Consider the following 24414-nt stretch of genomic DNA (forward strand, 5'->3'; position numbering starts at 1 on the left):
ATATACTTTATTTGTTAATTCTTAAAGGGCGTGCAAAGTCAAAAATTGACAAGTAAAAATGAACGGAAGAAATATTTAACTAGACACAGAGTTTAAAAAAGAAATAAAAGTTTTGTAATATAAGATCTAAAATTACAAATATAGATAATTGTGAGATTATAAAGTATCTTATTAATGACAAAATGAGAAGTGTAAAGTTTAATTATTTTTAAATATAAATAATTATTTATTCTTTTTAAATAAACTAAAAAAATAAGATATGTCATATCAAATGCGACAAATGGAGTAATTTCTTATTTCCTCAATACCAACTTCCGTAGATATTGATTCAGAATTTCGAATAATAAAGTACAAAAGATTGATCAATTAAATTATATGTCCTGCACCTTTCATCCCAATGTCTACTAGTTAACTTGCTCTGCATCAAATAACTAGTTTCAATTAATCAAGCTAGCTTGTTGATTAGCAATTATTATATATTTAATCGTTTGCATTAGTCTGGCTTATATCACTACAAGAAAGTATAGAAATGACAACAAAAAATTTAATATTTGATAACAACTTAGTTTTATTGTTGGCAAATGAACTTTTTTGTTGCCAAAGAATTTATTTTTGTTGTCATAGTATTGATTATTATTACAAAAAGTACTTTTGGCAACACAAAAAAAAATGTTGCACGTTATTGCAATAATAGCTGTTGGGAAAAGTTTATGCAACAACAAAAAATTATTGTCAAAAGTACTTTTTTCAACAATAATCAATCTATGACAACAAAAATAATTTTGTTGCCAATTTTTTTTTCTTTTAGTGTATATTTAGATCACCCTAAGAAATCCAACGCTTTTTTTTTCAATTGAATCCCCTTAGTCAACAAATCATACTACTAATTGAAACTATCCAATTTTTACACTGTTAATTAAAAATTATTCGCCATTACAAAACTAATCAAATATTTATCAACTCTTTGATGCAAAAAACAATTTGGTAAAAAAAGACCCATCTATGAAACATGAAAAAACACCAACACAATATGCTGAAGTTCAAAACTTTGACATACTAAACTCCAAATGTTGGATTCCGGAAGCTCCATAAATATTAAACTTTGGCATAGTGTGTTGGAGTTCCACATAAACGAAAATTTTGAACTCCAACATAATGTGTTGGAGTTTCACATGAGTGAGGTTTCAAAATTCCAGCACAGTATGCTGAAGTTTCTCATGCAGCTGCTTTAAACTCCCCCCATAATGTGTTGTAATTTTTTCATGTTTTTGTCCAAATTTTATTTTTACATTTAAGAGTATTTACTTTCCAATTACATTTCAAACATGGGATAAATATTAAAAAGCAGACTCCAAAAACAGGCCATCCAACCCAATTCTTAGCACTTTGCCCAATAAGTATAGCAGCCCATTATTCAAGATGGATAAGGCAAAGCCCATAAGCCCAAACATTTTTCCACCAAACACAAACACTCTCGAAGCAAATCACCATGGGAGATACAACCAGTGAAGCTGAAGGTAGTTGTGTATGCTTTATCTCCATTTCAACAGAAAGTAATGCCAGGTCTATGGAAGGAAAATTAATTGAAAATTAGTCACCATTTCGAAAATAATCAATATTTAATCATTTTAATGCGAAAATAAAAAAACATCCCTACATGAAACATGGAAAAACTCCAACATAATATATTAAAATCTTAAATTTTGACAGGTGAAACTCCAACATACTATACAAAAATTTGAGAACTCCATACAACTGAAAATCACATAAAAGAAAATTTCGAATTCCAGCATAGGGTGTTGGAGTTTCACATAAAGCATGTTTCAAACTCCAGCACAATGTGCTGAAGTTACACTTGTAGCTAGAGATATTTTACATAAATTTTGTGTTTGCATTAAAAAATGGTAAACTTACGCACTTTATCCATTTTTGGAAATATTTACGCAATGTAGTCCATACTTTGTGTATAATCATCCAATTTATCTCATATTTGTGTATAAACACCTTTTATTTTATACAAGGTTGATACATTATGTACTATAATGCTGTATAATATTGTATATTAGGTTACATGACGTAAATATTTTCAAAAGCTATATGTTTTTGAAAATATCCCTTAAACAGAGTAGTTATTTTTAGTAAAACTTACACAAATAACTACCTTTTAATAGTTTCTAACAAGTTATAGCTACAAGTTGAAGATTTACAATTCGTAGCTGCTTTTTGCTATATTTCAGTTGTATCTCGCGTTTTTGAAATATAGTGAAACACGGCGAAATACAGCGCAGCTGTTTACTAAAAAAAAAGGCTATATTTATGGCAATAAAAATCTTTTTCAAATTATATGGTAATTTGTATTAATGGTTCCATGATTCACGCAAACCTCATGAGGTTCTATTACAGCTAATGTCTCTCTATCAAAATCACTCCATTCAAAAGTTTTTTGCTGGTTTTTGTTGTATTCGGTTGTATTTCGCGTTTTTGAAATACACGAAAATACAAAATCTGGCAAAGTAAAAATAGGTTGTATTTATGGAACATATTCTCTTCTTTCATTTTAAATGGTAAGTCAAATTAAATCAACCGTGTATCACGCATAATGACTGAAGTTTCATAACAACCGACGTTTCTCTCTCCAAATTACTCCATTCCAAACTTTTAGAAATACTTCCAAATGCAGAAAAATATACACTGGAATACAATGAAATATGGTTGATTGTTTAAGAAATATAAAATTGTAGTGTGCGTATATACAATGGAATACAATGAAAATGTATCAGAAACTGTTTCGTAAATTAGAAATACATTGAAATATAGAGAAATATACTAAAACAGTACACAGAAATATACAGAAATATACCAAAATAGTACATTGAAATACACTAAAAAAATGACGAATATACATTTTCTCCTTCGAAATATAAGCGAATACAAAAAAATACAGTATAACAAAAAAAAATACAACCACAAACCCTACCGAACCACCACAACAACTGGAAAAACCCTCCTCATTCCTCTGCCGCCTTTCTTCCGATCCACCATCCTGCTCCACTCCAAAAATCCTACCGAACCACCACAACAAACTGGAAAAAACCTCCTCCTTCCTTCGCCGCCTTTCTTCGATCCACCATTGTCCTCCTCCACTCCAAAAACCATACCGAACCACCACCACATCTAGTTTCTCTCTTACATGATATTCCCCTCCACCAAAACCTTCATAATAGACCTGAGTAATGGAATCCTAGATTGAAGCATATGGAGTTCAGATCTGAAGAACTAGAACCTTAAGATTTTTTTTCGAGTTTGGAGATGGAGGTGGTGACAATAGTGGTGGTGGTGTTGACGACGGCGTGGGTGGTGTAGATAGAGAAGGGAGGGAGGGTTACGTGAAGGGAAGGAGAAGAGAGGCTGAAGATAAAGAAAGAGAGGCTGAAGATAAAGAAAGAGAGGGAGAGAGGCTGCAGTGAGGGGAAGGGGAGAGAGGAGAGAGATTTTTTTTTTTTAGGATTTGGAGAAGATGATAAATCTTAAATGTGTAGTGAGGGAGAATAGAGAGGTACATGTATTTCAAAAGTTACTGGACCAGTTATGAAATGTAATTTGGAAAAATAAAGCTACAAAAATTAAATAAAAAATAAGGTAGTTATAATTCATGAATAAGTCTTAGAGGTAGTTATGACAAGTAAATTTTCCTTATTTTTACATTTTAATTAAACATTAAGCCCAGTAGCCCATTATTCAAGATGGATAAGGCAAGCCCATAAGTCCAAACATTTTACACCACTCGTACCAAATACAAACACCGTTTCTTCTCCAATCTCGAATCACAAATCCTTGAATCATTCAATGCCACTATTTCAAAACTAATCAATACTTAATTATTTTAATGCAAAACCAAAAGCCTGATATAAAAATCCCTACATGAAACGTGAAAAAAAAAATCCTCCAATATAATATACTAAAGTTTAAAATTTTGATAGGTCAAACTCCAAAATACTGTTTTGGAGTTCGAAAATTCCCTACATATGAAAATCTAACATATTATGCTGAAGTAATGTGCTAGATTTTCATTTATACGAAAAAAAAAAATGATCTCCAACATACTGTGTTAAAGTATGTAAAATTTACTTGACATAGCTTACATTATTACCTATTTAAGAAACATAACTAAACTTTACAATAATTATATTTAATAGCTAAAATATAACATATTTACCTCCTATAGCTACCACTTTTTTACCACTCATCTGATAACTTCCCACACCCCTACAAAATAGGCCAAAAATAAGTCCTTCTCTCCTATCCCCCTAAATACACGCCATTATGCCCAATATCTCTTAATTTTCTCAAATTTCAAATCAGTTTTATGATAGTTCAACTTCCTTATTTATCTCTAATTAACTACTCATTAATTTCACTCATAATTCAAATCTAATTCCCAAAAAAGGTAAGATTCTATACTGATTTTTACATTTTCACCGTGTATTTAACCTATATTTTCAGGATTTTTTTTTTGTTTTTTTCGTTTGAATCAGCAATGCAACTCTAAATGATTAGTTATCACTGTTTGTTCTTGGTTGTTTTTTTCTTAGATTTAAGTGAAATGGCTAAGAAAGCTTATACGCCGATGAGGAATAGAGGTATAGAACCCGAATTTGAGATTCCTAATTTTTCTTTGAGAATTTCTCAACACGAAACTGCCATTGCAGGCTCTTATGCTGAGAATCGTTCAAAAAAAATTAACGATCCTAGGCGTTCTGCTGATTATGTTGATTCAAAGAGTAAACAACAAGAAAAAGTGAAAAAGGTTTCTCAAATGGAGATACAAAAGAAGAGAAAGGCTGGTAACAATGTTGTTAATATTAAGGGCAAAAAAATTGCTAAAACCAAACATAATGTCTATGAGTATGATGATGCAGATGTATATTTATGTTGTATTTTCAGTAAATTTAGTTCGTTTGTATTTTTTAGTTCAGTTATTACAGATCTGTGACTTAACCAGATCTATATTTTATGTACATTTTAAGTATATTTTGTATTGTTATTTTTTTCACATGTTTCTTCAGTTAATTCGTGTTTATTGTTCTTCACCATAACTGTAATTTTTAAGATTTTTAAGTATATTTGTGTATATTTTGTTGACAGTTATTACAGATCTATAATTTACATTTTCAATCAATATATGTCATTATATTTTCAGTATATTCATATATATATACACACATTATATTTTTTCATTGTCAATCACTGTTTTGTTGTAGATTTGTATATGTTTTTGGTTGATCCCTTTTTTACCTGATTGTGTTCACTGTTTTTTGTCAATCATATATGTTTTTTGGCATGTTGTTTCAGGTATCTAAATTTTTGGTTACCAAGCACCCTACTGTGGCACCATCTATGTGTAGATACACGAATGTTAAATGTAATGTAAGATATTAGAGGCAAACTAACAGACGCACAGAAGGTTATGTTCAGGAATACTTGTTTTGTTAAATATCTCAGAATACAGCAATTGGATGTACAAGCACAGATTTTTCGGTGCTTTATGGTCAAAGAACTTAGAGGCAGCACATATAGGTGTTTTACATTTGAAATAAATGGTAAAGTTCTGCGTTTCGGCCTTAGAGAATTTACACTGATCACTGGGTTAGATTGTGTCTCTGATGAAAATGATTTTGTTTATGACAACTCACAACTGAATAGGCTTATGGTTGAATATTTTGGTAGAAATAATGAGAACCAACTGCCAGTTAAAAGACACGAGCTTATTGAGTGCTTCAACAAGACAGTTTGGGATGATAAAGGGGGGGATGCAGTCAAGATGGAAATATTGTATTTCATAAATACGTGGGTACATTGTGGTGAGTCAAACTCAACAAACATACCAAGGATCCATTTTGACGTTGTAGAGGACGGGAGATATAATGAGTATCCTTGGGGTAAAGAGTCGTTTAGAGAGTTGATTGTAAGCATCAGGCAGAAATATGCTGGTTTTAAGAGATATTATATGATTCATGGGTTGCCACTTGCTATGCAAGTCTGGTTGTATGAATGTTGCTCAAAAGTCACGTCCACCATTGCAGTTAAGACGGGGAATTTAGTTCCTAGAATTTTGAAATGGCGGACTATGGAAGAAAAACCAGAATTCAAGAGATTGATGGATGACATGTTCAGAGACGACAAAAACCTGGTAAGCCAAATTTTTAACAAACTGAACAGTTATATACATTTATATTTGTTTGTATCCTTTACCATTTAACTGTTTTCATATGTTTGTTTTTCATAGTATATTTTGATTATATTTTGACTATATTTATGAAGAAATGCATTTGTGATCAATATAATTTGACTATATTTTCCTCATATTTTAGTATGTTCCCAATGTAGATGTATTTTGTTGTTCACAGTCTTGTATATTAGAGGAAGTTGTGCCAACACCCCATGAGTTGGAGACTCTTCATTTGCCTCCTGTTGCACATGATATACCAGACGTCAAACATGGAGTTGATGGTGTACATGATACTGATTTGGTAGACGATGATTTTAGTACCACACCACCGCATATGTCCAGTGACAAACAACAACAAAGGAGTGCCAATTTTGATTCCCCGCGATGCAAGAAACGGACACAGTTTCCCATTTCTGTTTCTCCTTCTAAGAAACAACCATCACAGAAGGAATCTCGGATAAAAGGGACAAGGAAACCAGATGCACCTACAGGACCCGGAACAAATGAGTTTAAACTGATAAGGGAAGAGATTCAGATTTTCAAGAAAGAAGTAGGCGTTTTGTTTTCAATATGTTTTTGTTACTTCATATTATTTGTGTCAAGTAATTAACAATTCTAATTCTATTTTTGTGTTTCAAAACTGTAGGTGTTTAACTGCATGGATAACAACTTCAAAAAGTTGTTAGATGCAATAAAGGGCAATCAACCACCAGATAAGGTAAAAATCAAAACTAAAAGTTATGTTTTATAAATACATTATAGGCATTAACAAGCCAGTTTCCTTTTTATTAATAAGATATTTTTTTAAGCTCGCTGATAGTAAAGCCCCGTCACATCAACATGATGTTGGCATACAACACTCACATGAGAAAAGCCAACGTCATCATTCTGATAAAGCGACACCAACTGTCAACGACGTAGTCGAAGACAACATGGTAAAAATGGAAATTATTAACTTATTAAGTTATTTTGATATATGTATTAGAAGATTTTATATTTTTTTTGGAAAATTTTAAAGGTCGGAGACACAATGTTGCAAGCTGACTTACATATTGATGGTGGGATTTCTCGAGGCAATCAAAGTGAAGGTGCAGTAAAGGTTTCAACCGAAGAGAATCAAGGTGGCGGTGCAACTTCCGTGCAGAGGAGTCATCCAGTGGTACTCATTTTTTCTTTCACTTTGCTATATTTGCAGTATATTTTCAAAGTAAAAATCTTGCAATTATTTGTGTTTAGTATTACCTATAGTGTATTTACATACATATTTTCACCTAGTCATTTTTTAGTGTGTCCCATTTGTTGTATCTATTTGTGTTATATTTGTTATGATTGTGTTTATATATAATAGTAGTGCTATATTTATTTTGGATTGATATTTTAATAGTTGTTTTTCATATATATTCTGGCTATATTTTAATTGTATTTTGATTATTATGTTCAATATTACTTATTCTAGTTTCTGTTGACTATATTTCAGATATATTTTTCATATATTTTGACTATATTTAGATGAAACTTTTAACTTTTGTGTATTTGTTTTACTGATGCCTGTAAATTTATTTGAACCATGTTTTTATTGTTTTAGGTTGAGGCAGTTGGGTTGCCAATTAATGATCCAGTTTCTATTGTTGACGTGGATAAAGAAACGGGAGTTAAAAGTGATGCACAAACAGATGGAGTGCCCATAACACCAATCCATTTAAAATTTGATGTAAGTACTGAAATGTGACTTTTAAGTGTCAAACACATATCGTTTTGATAAGCAATATTTGATAAACGCCAGTCGTTTTTTGTTTGTTTTTTATTTCAGGAATCTCAGCAATCTGGTGATATGGAGAATGCTAATGCTGAATTTACCGCATCAAAGGAAATGATAGCGGACTTACTAGTCAATTGTCCTTTAGCATATGTTATTTCTCTCGGTCCTTCTCCAGTACCACGATATGATCAAGCCGATTTGTCAAGTTTAAGGACCCCTCATATTCCGAACGATAACCCGGTAACGATCTCTCAATGGATGATTCGTGATTCTCAGGTACCAATCCAACTTGGAGTACAACCAACAACTGGGCAAAGTTCAACTAATGAAACTGAACAGCAAGTTGGAGTACAACCGATTGTTGACCACAGTTCAAGTGATGAAACCGGACAACAAGTTCCTGTACAACCAAATACGGGTCAAAGCTCAAGTGATGAGACTGCACAACTTTCAAACCCTGAAGCACAAATCATTGTCCACGTAGGGGCTGCCCGAGAAAGGAAACCAAGCAAATACAACTTGTCCCCTTACTGTCCCAATTTCAGCTCAGCGAGTTCTTCTGCCAAAAATATCAGTCCTTGCATTTATCAGAAAAAACACCCATTTGTTGAGCACCCTATCAATGCCCCGTTAGATACTTCGTTTCTTCAAGAATATCAAAAGTGGCTTGAGAAAGATCTGTTGAAATCGCACAACAAAAAGTAATTATTTTTCACAACTTATTTTTTTAGTTTTCCAGAAATCAATTCTTAATAAACTTAACGTATGTTCTTTCCATTGTTGATATATAGGAAACCCAAGGAAAATCATTATAGAAAGAACATGGAAGGACCGGATCCTGCTGATGCCGAACTTCGATTACATTTAGGCGTTACAGTCGTATCCGACAAAAACTGGTTCTACTTGTTATCTATGGATGGGCAAATTTGGACTGATGAGGTTTGATGTCTTTCTTCTTGTTATCTAAGTTTTTTATGTTTTATAATAGAATTACAGTGTGATGTATCTAGAGTAAATTTTTTACTGTATTTGACATATATATAGATCACAATTCTGTACTTACATTATTACTGGATTGTATTTTAAAAATATTTCATCATTATATTTGCACTATATTTAATATAGAGACATTAATTTATTAGTTGAGTATAGTATTTATTAAGTACGGAATTGTATTTTTGCTATATTTAACAGTATATTTCACTATATTTAATATATATACAACAATATTTTTATTGAAGATAGTATTGATTATAGTCAGTGAATTGATGTTTTTACAGCATATTGATGTTATTTTCTACTACCTACGCAAGAAGGGGAAGTATCACAATAACAACAATTATAGATTTACCACTGTCAGCTGTATTTTTCACACTTTAGTTGCTGAAATTTACACATCTTGGGAAAACCCCGATTCATCCAGAAGTGTCGCCAGTAAGGAAGATGAACTGTGTGAGTACATTAACGGGCACAGGCTATTGGCTAATGTACCATGGTATACTGTTGAAAACGTACTAATTCCTATCAATGTGAAAGAGGAAAATCACTGGATTTTGGTTGTGATATCATTCGCCGACAGGTGTGCTCTCATCCTTTGAAAAAATCATTCATTTTTCTACAAAATTTATATGTTTGTTGTTATCGTATTTTTTCTTTTTACAAACAGGTGCATCTACGTATACAACTCATACCGAGCTGCAGGGCATGATGCCGTCGTTAGAGCCGGAATGAAAATGTTGGCTACTCTTGTGACACACAATCTACAAATGACTGATTTCTATGAGAACACAATAAATACATCTATTTTTTCTTGGGTTTTGATCAGTAAATTTTTTGATCATTTTTTCAGGGATTGTGGTATGTATGTGGCAGTCTTTGCTAAATACTTGAGCTCAAGTGAAGTCATCCCAACTGAATTCGATGCAAAGTTACTCCGTATGAGATACAGTGCCCTTTTATGCGACTATGCATGGGATAAGTCAAACAAGAATGCATCAAGTGCTAACGAGCAGCCTCCAAGACCAATTAGACCGACAGTTGATTACGATGCAGTTGATAAAGAGGATCTTGATTAGGCCACCAAGTCTTTTGTGTTTTTGATTTTCATGTTGAACAATAGCATAGTTGGTTGCGACTTTTGTTGTTGTTTTTTCATTTTGGACATATCGTAATATGTGCAGTAATGTTTTTTAGGATGATTAATGTTGAACACCACCTTATGGTTTTTATTTGGTTGTTTCTTTCAAGTATGTTATTTCTCCAATGTATAAATTCCATTTTCATTTTATGTGAAATGTATTCCTTAAACAAAGTAGTATATTTAACCATTTAAATACAGTCGAAATATACAGAAAATATAACTCATATATATTCCATAAGTCCACTTTTAATGTACAGTGTATTACAGAAGTTAACATTTCATCTAAATACACTCCAAATATATGTAAAATATATATATGAAATATAGTTAACAATAAACCAGAATAAGTAGTATTTAACAGATCAGACAAAATGCAACTAAAATATAGCCAAAATATATACGAAATACAACTATTAAAGCATAAATCCAAAACAAAAGGTCAAATCAGTCTATATAGAGTAGACTTTTCAAATCTCATTAATCCACCAATATAACATAACATCGAAAAACATCAGATGTTCAACCATGTGAAGTACAACCATACTAGAATAATATGAATTCAAGATGAATTCATTTTTTATTTTAAACAGAAAATTAAAGTAGAATTGTCTTAACAAATAATATCAAAATGGACTTATTTATTCTTCTTATTGAGCGGGCGAACACCTATTATGACCAAGACGTCCACATTTACCGCAAGCATTCCTGCATTTACCAATCATCAACTCCTATAATGGCTTATCCCTCTTTTTTTTTGGCCTCCCAGGGGGTCTCTTATAGATCGGTGGCATAATAACTTCATCTGATATGCTTTTAGGAACATTCCACTCGGTCTCATCGGGAAGAGGATCAACCGGCACATCATATGTGTTCACAACTGTTTCTGGCTTGAATAATTCCGAACAATATGCATCAGCAGTCAAATTTTTGTTTTTCAATACCGTCTATGCATGAGAACACGGTATCTCGTCCAGTTGGAACATTCTACAACTGCAAGTTTTCTTCTTCAAATCGATTATGAAATGCCTCGGTCCATCATTAACTGTGTAAACATATTCAGTTGACGCTTCAACCTGAGAACCATTTAAACAATAAACAAGCATTAACCTGAGCAGTTTTACCATATTGGGAATATAGATAAATATAGATTAGATATAGTAAAATATAGATTAAAATTTTGTGTTGCAAAACAAACATACCCTCATTCGTATTGATTTTCACTCGTTGATCGACAACATCTCTTGATATCGCCTCATCAGTGTTGTGAATGTGTAGGTACCATTTTTTCTATTTGTGCAATTCCATCTACCAAACATCTTCCTCACTTCTTCAAGGAAATAAAAAATATGCAACTCTCTTACGGCAACCAGTTTTCCATTAATACATTCGGCTATATTCGAAGTTATTGTCCATCCTCTGTTAACAGGTGAATAAAGCCTAGACCATTTATCCCTTTCAGCATCTTCTAGGTATCGTTTTACCCGAATATCAACATTCCTAATCTTCTCCATCAATTTATCGAACTCATCCTGGGTGTATGCCTTCGCCAGTGAATAAAATATAGGACTCAACACCTCACTGTTTGTTGTGTATTGCTTTGTTACATTTTTCCACAAATGCCATATACAAGCCAAATGAGGAACAGTAGGATACACCTTAGAAACTGCGTGTATTATGCTTTCATGTCTGTCGGACACGACACACATATTTTGCCTAACACCATAAGCTTGCTTGAATAGTTCAAAGAACCACGTCCAAGACTTATTATTCTCAGAATCTATCACACTATACGCTAGTGCTAGGATATTACCTACAAAAATCAGTATATATTTATAATATATTCAACATATATTTTAACTGAATTTGATCTCACACTGTGTTTTTAGCAACATTATTTATAAAACAAAAGTATATATTTACAATATATCCACCACATATTTACAATATATTTCAGCATATATTATTCACAAGTTAACACCAGCAATATATCCAGAGTATGTTTTTAGCAGCTTTATTTGCAAATCAATAGCATATTGTTGTATTTATATATATATAAAAACATTCATAGAATAGGATTATACATACCTGCTACATCCAAAGTAGTTGCCGACACAAATGTACCATTATACGTTGATTTAAGGTGTGCACCATCCACTACAACTATTGGTCTACAACACTCGAATCCCTTTATGAATGCTTTGAGTGCTACAAACAAATACATAAACTTATTTTCTGGTGATTTATGCATTTTAACAAGCGATCCAGGATACGTTTTATCAAGGATGTATATATATGCCGATAACTTCTTGTATGAATCAGTTGGATCACCTCTGAAATCTTTTATAGCCTTCTCTCTAGCTTTCCATGCCATCATATAAGAAACATCTACGCTAAATTCATTTTTGACATCGCCTATTACATCCCCAGGGGTGACCTTCCTTTTATGGTTAGTTATTTTCGCCTTGACAACCGCTTCTCCAATAAACCAACTTGTTGCTTGTCTTTGTGAATACACCTTGTCCTTCAACGGACATGTATGTTCGTCATCGAAAGATCTAACCCTGAACATTTCAGAATCCCCAATTCTCAACGCTCTAAACTTCCATTTACATTCCGGCGACCAACATACCAGAGTATAGCTACATAATACAATGCAAATAGTACATATTGAATCAATTAAATACAGTCGAAATATACAACAAATATATCAGAAATATATTGCATCAAACATTTTTTAATAAACGGTGTGCTAAAACAAGTTAACAAATCATCTCAATGTAGTACAAATATAACAAAAATACATCTGAAATATAGTTACCAGAATACATTTAGAGCCTGTTTGGATGGGCTTATGCCTATAAGCTGTTTGCAACTTATAAGCTAAAAAAAATAAGTTGGGGTAGTCTAACTTATTTTTTTTGGCTTATAAGCTGTTTTCAGCTTATAAACTGCTTTAGATAAGTTAAGTCAAATGAGCCCAATTATTTTTTTGAGCTTATTTTAAGCACAAAATGACTTTAAGCTGGCCAGCCAAACACTCAAAAAAGCTGAAAACAGCTTATAAGCAACTTATAAGCCAATCCAAACGGGCTCTTAGAAAATCATACCTTATAGCATTCGATCTCTCTGTTTTGAAATTAAATCTTTCACGAATTGCATATTACGTCATCACAATTTTCAAAGTTTCCTTATCTTGGTAAACTTGATCGACAAAAACTCCTTTCGTTTCCGGGTTCGAAATTACCAAATTGTTATCATTCTCAAACAAAACAACAGCCTGTAGAATCACAAACATCCATACCATCCCGATTCTCACTATATCCAATTTGCAGCACATCATCTCTAATAATACGATTACCAGTTGCATCATCCTCAACATCAAAATCATGAATACTAACGCACATTGGATACATCCCAAAAACTCTGTTTTCTCTCTTAAGCTCAACGTACACATGAACTTCCATATCGTTGTGTATTTCCATTGGTTGAAAATCGCCTTCAATAGTATATTTTATTGAAATAGTTTTTCTGACAGTATCCACACCTAATTGACTTGTAATCGTAGAAACTAACTCCTCGTAATTGCAATTATCAGTGAATACAACAACATCAATTTTGTAATTCACAAAACAGTTCTGATCGTTCCAAAAACCAGAATGTTGGATCAACGCAGTTACGCTTGTCATTATCCTGTTGTTTTAGAATACAACAATGTGTTATATTCAATTTAGCTGAAACAATAATATTTTGAATATATGAATCTGAGTTTTCGTATATTCAAAATTTCAGAAAAAGCGAAAAAATAAAAAAGTTGCAGTGAAAATGTTGTTACCTCAATTATGAACTCAACTTGAATTTGATATTTCGACAGATGAAATCAGATATATATTCGTCATTTAAAACGAGCTCTGTTCACTGGTTTGATATTGTTATTTTTCAAAGTGTTTTGATGAACTAGTTTTTGAACCTTTTTTTTTTTTTGGTTAAAAATATGAATGTACTTTTTGAATTCATTTTTTTTTAATTTGTTAACTGTTTGAATGAGATATGAGATCAGATATGGAATGGAAGGATATTTGCGTGAATTAGGGAACATTAAAACTGATTATAATTTAAATTGGAATAGATTTCGTTTCCATAAATATGACACTTTCAGTTTTCTCAGCGTGTGTATTTCCGTTATATTTATACTATATTTAAGTCAACGCGTCTACTAGCTAAATATAAAGTCCTCCAGCTACGAATTGTAAATGTAGAACATGTAGTTATAGACTGTTAGAAGGAGCTAAAAGGTAGCTGTTTGTGAAAATTTTACTTAAAGTATTCTTGTATTTTAGTTAGAGATACTTTTGTATAAATTTTATTTTTGCAAATGACCCCTAATAAGACTGTTTTGGGCCCATTATTGAAGGTGGATAAGTCAAGCCCATAAGCCCAAACATTTATCAGCAAGCACGCATACCAAATACGAACAAACCATTTCTTCACAAACCCTAGAGTTGTTCAACAAAGTAGAAAGAACCATCTAGACGCAAAATCACCATGGGGAAACAACCAGTTAAGTTGAAGGCAGTTGTATACGCTTTATCACCATTTCAACAGAAAGTAATGCCTGGTTTATGGAAAGATCTTCCTGGTAAGATCCACCACAAAGTCTCCGAAAATTGGATTAGCGCTACTCTCTTGCTTGCTCCCCTCGTTGGCGTGCACCAGTAAGTACTTACTTAATTTATTATCATTCACTTATTTTTCCTTCGGGACCCGACCCGACCCGAATAGAGCGAAATCGATATGGATAATTTGTATCACCTGATCTAGTATTGATTCATTTTTTTTTCTCGATCTCTGAAAATAGAGAATTTGTACTACCGATTCGAGCTAATTTAGTATTTAGACGTAGTTAATTGATTGTTTTTTTATCGATCTCGGACCTGAATAATTTGTATAACGTATTCGAAATGATTTGGTGTTGAGGCGTCGTTAATTGTTTGTTTGTTTGTTTGTTTGTTTATCGATCTCTGAGCTGAATAAAGCGAAATGGATATAGAGAATTTTATATAATTGATTCAATCTAATTTAATATTGAGGTGTAGTTTAATTGATTACTTTTTTCTCGATCGCTGACCTGATAGATAGGGAAATTTGTACAACTGATTTGAGCTAATTTAGAGAAATGGATATATAGGGAAGTTTGTATAACTGATTCGAGCTAATTTGGTATTGAGGTGTAGGTAATTGATTTGTTTTTTTTATTGATCTCTGACCTGATTAGCGAGACATGGATATATAGGATTTGTATTACTGATTCGAGCTAGTTTAATATTGAGGCGTGGTTATGGTTAGTTGATTTTTTTTTTTTTTTTTGGTTTTTTTTGGTTGAGATCTGAACTGATTAGAGTGAAATGGATTTAGAGAATTTGTATAACCGATTAGAGCTAATTTAGTATTGAGGTGTGGTTAATTGATTTTTTTTTAATATTACTTAATGTTGAGACGTAGTTAGTTGTTTGTTTCTTTAATATTTCTTAATGTTGAGACTTAGTTAGTTGTTTTTTTATCGATCTCTATTGTGTAACTGATTAAAACTGAATTAGTATTGAGACATAGTTAGTTTTTTTTAAAAAAATATTACTTAATGCCGAGACTTAGTTAGTTGTTTTTTAATGATCTCTATTGTGTAACCGATTCGAGCTAATTTAGTATTGAGGTGTAGTTAATTGATTGTTTTTTTCCTCGATCTCTTACATGATTAGTGCGAAATAGATATAGAGAATTTGTATTTAATTGTTTTTTTTAATCGATTTGTGACCTGAATAGAGAGAAATGTATATAGAGAGCTGATTTAGTAGTGAGGTGTAGTTAATTGATTGTTTCTTTCTCGATCTCTGACCTGATTCTAAACAATGGCTAAATAATTAAAAAGCGGTTCGAAAAATGGCCATACCACCCAATTAGTAGCCCCCCATTATTCAAGATGGATAAGGTGGACCAGAAGGTCAACCATTTTTGACCAAGTACTCATACCAAATACCAACACCATTTCTTCTCCAATCACAATTCACAAACAAACCCTAGAATCCTTCAACGAACAATGAACGACCTCGAAGCAAAATCACCATGGGGAAACAACCAGTTAAGCTGAAGGCAGTTGTATACGCTTTATCACCATTTCAACAGAAAGTAATGCCTGGTTTATGGAAGGATCTACCTGGTAAGATCCATCACAAAGTTTCCGAAAATTGGATTAGCGAGTGCACCAGTAAGTACTTATTTATTCTGTTTTCTTTTGCTTAATTTATTATAATTCACTTGTTTTTTGTTTGGGCTAGGATTTGAATAGATAAAAATGGATATGTAGAGAATTTATTTAACTGATTCGAACTGATTTAGTTTTAGGCGTAGTTAATTGATTGTTTTTTCTCGAGATCTCTGCCCTGATTAGAGGGAAATGGATATAGGGGATTTGTTACAATAGGGGATTTTGATCATTTGGGCTAGGATCCGAATAGAAAATGTATAGAGAATATATTTAATTGGTTTTTTTTCCCTCGATATCTGACCTGATTAGAGTGAAATGGATATAGTGATTAAGGGTACAGGGCTTTTGTTCAATTGGCAAAGGTAGGAGGTATACTATCGAGTAGATAAATCTATATAGGGAGTTTCGATCTTCTGGGCTAGGATCCGAATAGAGAAATGGATGTAGAGAGAATTTGTATGATTGATTCATGCTAATTTAATACTGAGGTGTAGTTAATTGATTGCTTTTTCCTTGATCTCTGACCTGATTAGCGCGAAATTGATATAGGGTAGTCATGGGTCCAGGGCTTTGGTTCAATTGACAAGCTGAAACAGTGGATTTCTCGATAATAAAGAAATGGATATTAGGGATTATATAGCTTACCCTGACTAATTTAGTATGGACTCTGTCCTATGTAGAGCATAATGGTTAATATAGGTGATCTATGGCTGCATGGATTTGGTTAAATTGGCAAAGGGGACTTATGGCTCTAGGGCTTTGGTTCTATTGGCATAGGTATGGGGCCATTATCCATCGAGTTTCAAAACTGAAACAATGAACTTCTTGATCAACATAAGGTGGACAAAGGGGAAGTAATAGCTGATCCAAACTAATTTATTATTGAGGCGTAGTTAATTGAACGTTCAAGTACTGAGCGGATATTCAAACGTATATTCGTGTGAGAGCAAAGGCTTAGGCTGAAAACTGATTGAAGGCGGACCAAGAGTATTACCTGTGAGAATTTATTAGGATGGCTCTGGGGAACTTATTGCTCGAGGAATTTGGTACAATTGGCAGAGGTAGTTAGGGGGCCTCTTGTCCACTGAGTTTGAAGCTGAAACAACAGATTTCTCGGTCACAAGTCGTGGACAAAGGGGATTTACCTAGCTGACTGTAACTAATTTAGTACTGATGGGTGGTTGATTGTTGTTTTGCGTTGGGACTCTGAAATGAATAATCTTAATGAATATTGCAGATTTATATAGCCAACCGGACCCCAACTAATTTAGGAATGCGGTGTAGTTGATTGATTGACTTTTTCCTGGGCTCTGACTTCACACCCTACCCTGTCTTTACCATTTTTGTCTGCTTAGAGCCTTAGACTGCATAGATTGATGTTGTTGATTGTTTGATCGATTGCATATGATATGAAAAGGTTGGAATTTTTGTTTTACTTTCATATACAATTGTCTATCGAAAACAACATCTCTACCCTCACAAGGTAGGGGTAAGGCTGGGTACACACCACCCTCCCCAGACCCAACTTATGGGATTTCACTGGGTATGTTGTTGTTCTTCTTGATATACAATTCCTTGATTAGATTCATGACCACGTGAATCATTTATGAAGAGCCTCTGGAAAAGACTTTGATTTGCTTTTTTGTTTACATGAAAAACTTAGGCTTAAATATTGCCTATTAATCTAGTTTTCCTAGATATTGCTTACCTAAACCGTCCATGGAGTGGTTAATTCTAATCAAACTAATTTTGCGTCTGCTTATTGGTAAGCCGATTATTCAGAGAATTTCGAACCATGCGCTTCTTGCCCTCAAGAATTCATTGATTACAACAATAACATAATACCCAGTTGAATCCCACAATGTGGGGTCTGGGGAGGGTAAAGTGTACGCAGACCTTACCCCCACCTTGGAAGGTAGGGAGGCTATTTCCGAAAGACCATCGGCTCAGAAGAAAATAAGAAAAACAAGGGAAAAGAGTCAGATGCGGACAAGCAAATCAAAACAATGCGAAAATTAAAAATAGCAAGAGCAACGAAGTCATGATAGAACAACAAAGATAGACAAGACCAACACATAGAAGTAGGCTAAAAATACTCCTAATACGAGAAAGGAAACCTCGCGGCCCCCACTATCCCTCTACCCTGATACTCGACCTCCACCCTTTCCTATCGCCGGTCATGTCCTCGGTAAGCTGGAGTAACGCCATGTCCTGCAGAATCACCTCTCCCCAGGCCTTCTTTGGCCTACCCCTCCCTCTCTTCAGGCTCACCACGGCTGTCTTCTCACACCTCCTCACTGGCGCATCAGCGCATCTCCGCTGCACATGGCCGAACCACCTCAACCTCCCTTCCCGCATCTTATCCACCACAGGTGCCCCACTCACCTTATCCCGAATCACTTCATTCCGAATCCTGTCTCTCCTGGTGTGCTCGCACATCCATCTCAGCATCCGCATCTCAGCTACCTTTATCTTCTGGACATGCGCTTTCTTAACTGGCCAACATTCCGTCCCATACAACATAGCCGGTCTAACTACCGCTTTGTAGAACTTTCCCTTTAGAATAGGCGGCACCTTCTTATCGCACAACACCCCCGATGCGAGCTTCCATTGATTCCATTATATAATCAAGAATTCATTGATTATATAAGAAAAAACACCAAGTAATAAAATGCAACTCTGAGTGAGGGATGTAGCTTAGAAGTGGAACATACTCCTACTCCTACTCCATTACCCGGGCTTTAGTTGGGCTATAATACCTCATAGAGAGAATAGGCATAAGACTACAGTCCTTTCAGAAAAAGGAAAAAAAAAACAGTACTAGTTTCATTCCCTTCACATATTATGAGTTGCACACCAAACTTGCTGATGGCAGATGCTACTATAAGGATTTAACCTCCTGAAGTTAAATCCATTTTGCTTTAAAATAAACTCACAGACTGGAAAAGATATTGAAATGGATATATAGCTTGATTAGTGGAGAGATTTTTTTTTTTGATGTAGTGAAGATAAGTGGAGACTAATTTTTATTAGGAGTTGTCTGCTGTTTGATATCGTTCTGCCTGTGATTTTGTTGTGTCTACCAGTTTTTTGGGACCTGTTCCCCCGGAGCAGAATATAATGACATGGAGGAGAAAGACATGTCTAGAGGGTAATGGAGCAGGTCCATGTCCTAAATTAAATGAGCAGCTTTATTAGAATAATTTTAAAACATTATAAGGGGAACAAAGAAGGGGAGCCTTGGCGTAACTGGTAAAGTTGCTGCCATGTGACCAGGAGGTCACGGGTTCGAGCCGTGGAAACAGCCTCTTGCAGAAATGCAAGGTAAGGTTGCGTACAACAGACCCTTGTGGTCCGGCCCTTCCTCGGACCCCGCGCATAGCGGGAGCTTAGTGCACCGGGCTGCCCTTTTTTTTTAATAAGGGGAACAAACAATTTCGCGCTAACGGATAAATCTATTTTGATCAGCACGAATAATATTTTAGAAAAAGATGACAAGTTTACAACTCTGGTCTTATAAAGTTTGCTTCTTCAGGCAGTTTCATAATTTCGTCACCAATGATCCAGGTTGAAGCATGGTTGACTTTAAGGATCTATTGCTGGATAATACCTATGGCAGCTAATTCTCTTTATAGTCAATACAACAACATACCCAGTGTAATCCTACAAGTGGGGTCTGGAAAGTATTTATAGTCAATGGTGGCTTCTAAATGTGCAGATGTCTTAGCTTAGTAGGTCTTACAATGAAAGTATGTTGATGTGAAGAATAGTCTTTTCAAGATCCTAAATGTTAATCATGACAATCAATACTTCCTTATTAAGGCACTTTAAATTGTTTTATGTCATGTATGCTAGCATTTGAGGTTTAGTATGCAATTGGCTTACTATATCTTTTAACTATTTGCAAACTTGACATATTAAAAGAGCTGAGTGCTGAAACCTTTATCATGTTTGGGCTTCTAACATTTGGATTCTTTAGTTTAGATAACTTCTTCTGCGCCTTTTTAACAATATTTGACCGGACACAGAATTTAAGTAGTTATTTTGCCTTGTGAATTATATACCTGGTAATGGAAGAAATAAATAAAATAATGGCCAAGAAGTTAGTGATTAAATATCCGATCAAGTTTAAAATTTGAAGAGATTAAGTTACAGAATATGTATAATTGTTGGAATGGTGTCAAACATTTCTAAACTTCCCAAATAGAAAGAGGGTCGTCTCTTGGCTTGAGCTTTCATTAAGTTCTATTTTTTGTTCGGATAGTGGGCTGAATAGATTTGTTTCATCATCAGTTAAAAGATGAGGTTCTAAAAATGAATACAGTAGTGGTTGATATAATCAACACACACACTCGCATCTATTGAGGTTGACTTATAGCCTGTTTGGCCAAGCTTATAAAAATAACTTATTTTAAAAAATACTTTTTTTCAAAAGCACTTTTCAAAAAAGTACTTTTGGCTAAAAGCAGTTTGTGTTTGACCAATTAATTTAAAAAGTACTTTTGAGAAGCAATTAGTGTTTGACCAAGCTTTTAAAAAGTGCTTCTAAGTGTATTTTCTCAAAAGTACTTTTCAAAAAAGTGCTTTTGGGCAAAAACTATTTTTTTTTAACTTCTGAAAAACTGCTTCTGCTACTCCCCAAAAGCACTTATTTCTCCCAAAAGTTTGGCCAAACACTTCGCTTTTTTTTTAAATAAGCACTTATTAAAAAAATAAGTACTTTTGGGGAAAAAAATAAGCTTGGCCAAACAGGCTATTAGTTGAGAACCATGGGTATCTGATCTCTTCTCCAATTCTTTATGCATGCAGGTATGTGAAGTACTATCAGGAAAAGGAGAAGTTAGAACACAGATACTAAAGCTGTGTTCTTCACCTCTCTGGAAAATACCTGCCTTTCCTTTCGCAGTTTTCAACCGGAAATAAGCTACTTTGTTGGTCTTTTTTTGGAATTCCTCATTTTGAAGATATTTACTTGTATGGCCTATAAATGACAGTTATCTCTGTATGGTCTTTTGAAAGTCTTGTGGATTCTAAATCTTGTTCAGAATTGGATCTGAAAAAATAACTTGTAATACATTTCATTGACTTTCTGTAGGATCCCAAGCACAATTAACTTTATTCACTCAATCTTGTTTTTGGCTTGATTGAGTGTGATATAATGGTCATTAGTTTTCCTGCCATGAGATCACATGAAGAGGCTGCTCCATGGTTTTTGCATGTGGTGTGTGCTGCAAAATAATGCTTCTTTTTTCGTTTTCTTTCTTTCTTCCTGTCTCTAAACGCTTGTTTAAAGGTTTTGCGAGTACGATGTCAGAGAGTTCGACTCCATTCCTTTTCTTTTTGGTATTTCCACGCGTAAATTACTGTTGACAATTTGGTTTTGGCACTCGATTAGTTATTAAATACATTCAGAACAAATGCTAGGCATTGAATGCCATTGTGGGTCAACTGTGTTATTATGACTTCGACGGTCAATGCCAATACATGTTTGTTCATGTAGGGGTAGGGTTGGAGATGACGATTCAAATTTCAAAATAATGCTAAAATGCTACAACTGGCAGTCGAACCTATGATCTAAAACACCATCTGAAACCCTTTGCTACTATCCTGACAAAGGGGATTTAATTGGGTTTAGCAATTATTTCCCTGAAGCTTAAATGTGGCACCTCTAAACTAATATACATCAAAACATCTCTATAAAAGCATTATTTGTCTCGATATTTTTTGGTTGCTATAGTGAAACATTACACCATAGTGAAACATACCCATAACGGTAGATGTAAGATTTGCCTGCTCCAAACAGTGACGGAGTCAGAATTTTCATTAAGGGTTTTAAATATATAAAGAAGTAAACCACACGAAGAAGTCAAGAGGGTTCAACATAAAAATAATAATTTGAACTTTGTATATACAGTGCAAATTTTCGCCGAAGGAGGTTCATCGGATGAACCCCTGACCTCTACCTAGCTCCGCCCCTGTCTCCAGACCCCATTTGTGGGGTTACACTGAGTAGGCGTTTGGCCATAGAAACAAAAAATAGTTTCACTTTTTTTGAAATTTTTGGAGTTGGAGTTGGAGTTGTGTTTGACCATAGTATTTGAAAATAATATTTTATTGTTGAAATGTACTTTTTTAACAAGGTTTGGTTGTGAAAAAAGTGAAAAACAAGTTTTGTTGTTTTTCAAATTCAAATACAATTTCAAGTTGTATTTAGAATTTTCATGACCAAACACTGATTTTTTTAAAAAGTGAAAAAATACTCCGGAAAAAAGTGAAAAAATACTCCGGAAAAAAGTGAATAATTCTTATGGCCAAACGGGTCTTGTATGTTGTTGTCGTATAGTGAAACATTGTTATAGAGAACACAACATGAAAGATTGATTTCACATAAAACATGGTTGTCATGGTAAAATGTTATTATAGAGGATGGATGGTTATTACAGAGAGATTGTCGTAGTAAAATGCTATTATAGAGAATGGTTGTTATAGAGAGGTTTGACTGTATATGAAAATTTTATGAACTTTTGGCAAGTTTTTGTCGGAATACACGATCTTATGAAACTGCCAATATTGTATCATTGCAGGTATGATGATCCATAAGTGTCCATAAGCAATTGCTACCGGTCAAAATAAAATTGAAAGATGTGAGAAATGTGAATGTCTCTCAAATCTGGCTTCGTGCACTACGCCAACTAGACGCACAATGTATTCTTAGAAAAGAAGCTCTAGAGATTAGACTGTAATAACAAATACTATAATCGTTGTTTTTATTCTTGTAGATATTTGATATATGTTTGCACAAAAACTCTGAAGCATATTCCTACTTTAATAATGCACACTATCCTCAATAAGCCGTAACACTCAGGCCTGTTTCAATTGAGACTGATGTGTATAATAAAAATGTTGCATATTTATATGGTTAACTTATTATATACATAATAGACAGTTGAGAACACACGCATAAACTTCTCTCAAATTTTGAGCCGGAAGTGTCTAATAGGAGCACTTTATCATATTTTCAGGTGCTCAATTGGAATAGGACGTAATTTGAATGTCTAAATGAAATTTACTGGCTAATTTATGGGGTTGTTAATATATTCAGCCTTAATTGAGGTAAACACACGATTTGCAAAAAAGAATTTTGTCCGTTCAATTTAGATTTAATGTTTTTGAGATGTAAATTTAGATGCATGTTATAAGTTATTCAGAATTGTAAAATAGCTAAAGGAAATAGAAAGAAATCAATTAGACTTTCTAGATCATGCACAAAGGAAACTCATTCTCACCTTATAAAGGGTCAATCACCTCTTTCTTTAACTATAATTTTTTTTAAATATGTTTAATAATAAATAAATATAACTTATAGTTGTCATATAATTCCTGAATTTATAAGCTTTTTTAATTTAAGAAAAAATTAAAATGGATTTTCCTTAGATGATTCAACCTTTGTACTTTGGACCCTACAACATAATTCCCTTTCTAAACACTGACACGTGATGTAGATGGGTCTAATTAGGAAAAGAATATTTAATTACGCTTCACTATTCTATTTCCACATAGGGGTTGTTGGTTATGTCGATATTTGTAATGCAGAGATTAATTATACAAAATCTAATTATTTATATGTTATTTATTTCATCTTTTATTTCGCATAAAATAAAACACAAATTAACTCATAACTTATACATGATATAATTATTCAGGATTATAAACTTACAATCAAACACCGTATTATACTGAATTTTATACAAAGTAACTAAAAAAAATTACCAAACACAATATTAACTTTGCTAGTTTTAATACATATATAAATCATTTTCTAACTAGCAACCACACTGACTCCTTATTGGTTACACCAAATTAATACTCATACACTTTGGTTACTCCCTCTGTCCCATATTACTTGGCCACTTTTTCTTTTACACGCCCCTTAACAAATCATAAATAAAAGATGTATTTTACTACCTTACCCTTATCTCTTTTCAATAAATACATTCTAATCAATATTGACTATTTTAAAAAACATT

The 24414-nt window shown here is 33.5% G+C and overlaps 2 protein-coding genes across 2 annotated transcripts; both read left to right on the forward strand.

The window, feature by feature from the left end:
* The first annotated feature begins 1489 nt into the window (after nucleotides 1-1489).
* LOC132606101 (uncharacterized) lies at nucleotides 1490-10063 on the forward strand. The gene is made up of 15 exons (XM_060319438.1): nucleotides 1490-1517; nucleotides 4593-4807; nucleotides 5353-5427; nucleotides 5510-6190; nucleotides 6372-6779; nucleotides 6876-6947; nucleotides 7039-7164; nucleotides 7248-7388; nucleotides 7815-7940; nucleotides 8040-8689; nucleotides 8780-8927; nucleotides 8977-8983; nucleotides 9369-9567; nucleotides 9655-9723; nucleotides 9838-10063. Exons 1-15 carry the CDS (start codon nucleotides 1490-1492, stop codon nucleotides 10061-10063), a joined length of 3171 nt encoding a protein of 1056 aa, XP_060175421.1.
* A 4784-nt stretch (nucleotides 10064-14847) lies between these two features.
* On the forward strand, nucleotides 14848-19916 carry LOC132605762 (cytochrome b-c1 complex subunit 8-like). The gene has a single exon (XM_060318991.1). It carries the CDS (start codon nucleotides 16246-16248, stop codon nucleotides 16420-16422), a length of 177 nt encoding a protein of 58 aa, XP_060174974.1. The 5' UTR covers nucleotides 14848-16245; the 3' UTR covers nucleotides 16423-19916.
* The last annotated feature ends 4498 nt before the right edge of the window (nucleotides 19917-24414 follow it).

This window comes from Lycium barbarum, chromosome 8 (genome assembly GCF_019175385.1).
Source record: "Lycium barbarum isolate Lr01 chromosome 8, ASM1917538v2, whole genome shotgun sequence".
Lineage (NCBI taxonomy): Eukaryota > Viridiplantae > Streptophyta > Magnoliopsida > Solanales > Solanaceae > Lycium > Lycium barbarum.

Bases quoted from the DNA above. Each gene is read 5' to 3' on its own strand.
- LOC132606101 (XM_060319438.1), top strand. From the start codon at position 1,490: ATGGGAGATACAACCAGTGAAGCTGAAG. The intron at 6,191-6,371 runs GTAAGCCAAATT...CTCATATTTTAG, and splicing joins TCAGAGACGACAAAAACCTG to TATGTTCCCAATGTAGATGT. The intron at 6,780-6,875 runs GTAGGCGTTTTG...TCAAAACTGTAG, and splicing joins TTCAGATTTTCAAGAAAGAA to GTGTTTAACTGCATGGATAA.
- LOC132605762 (XM_060318991.1), top strand. From the start codon at position 16,246: ATGGGGAAACAACCAGTTAAGCTGAAGGCAGTTGTATACGCTTTATCA.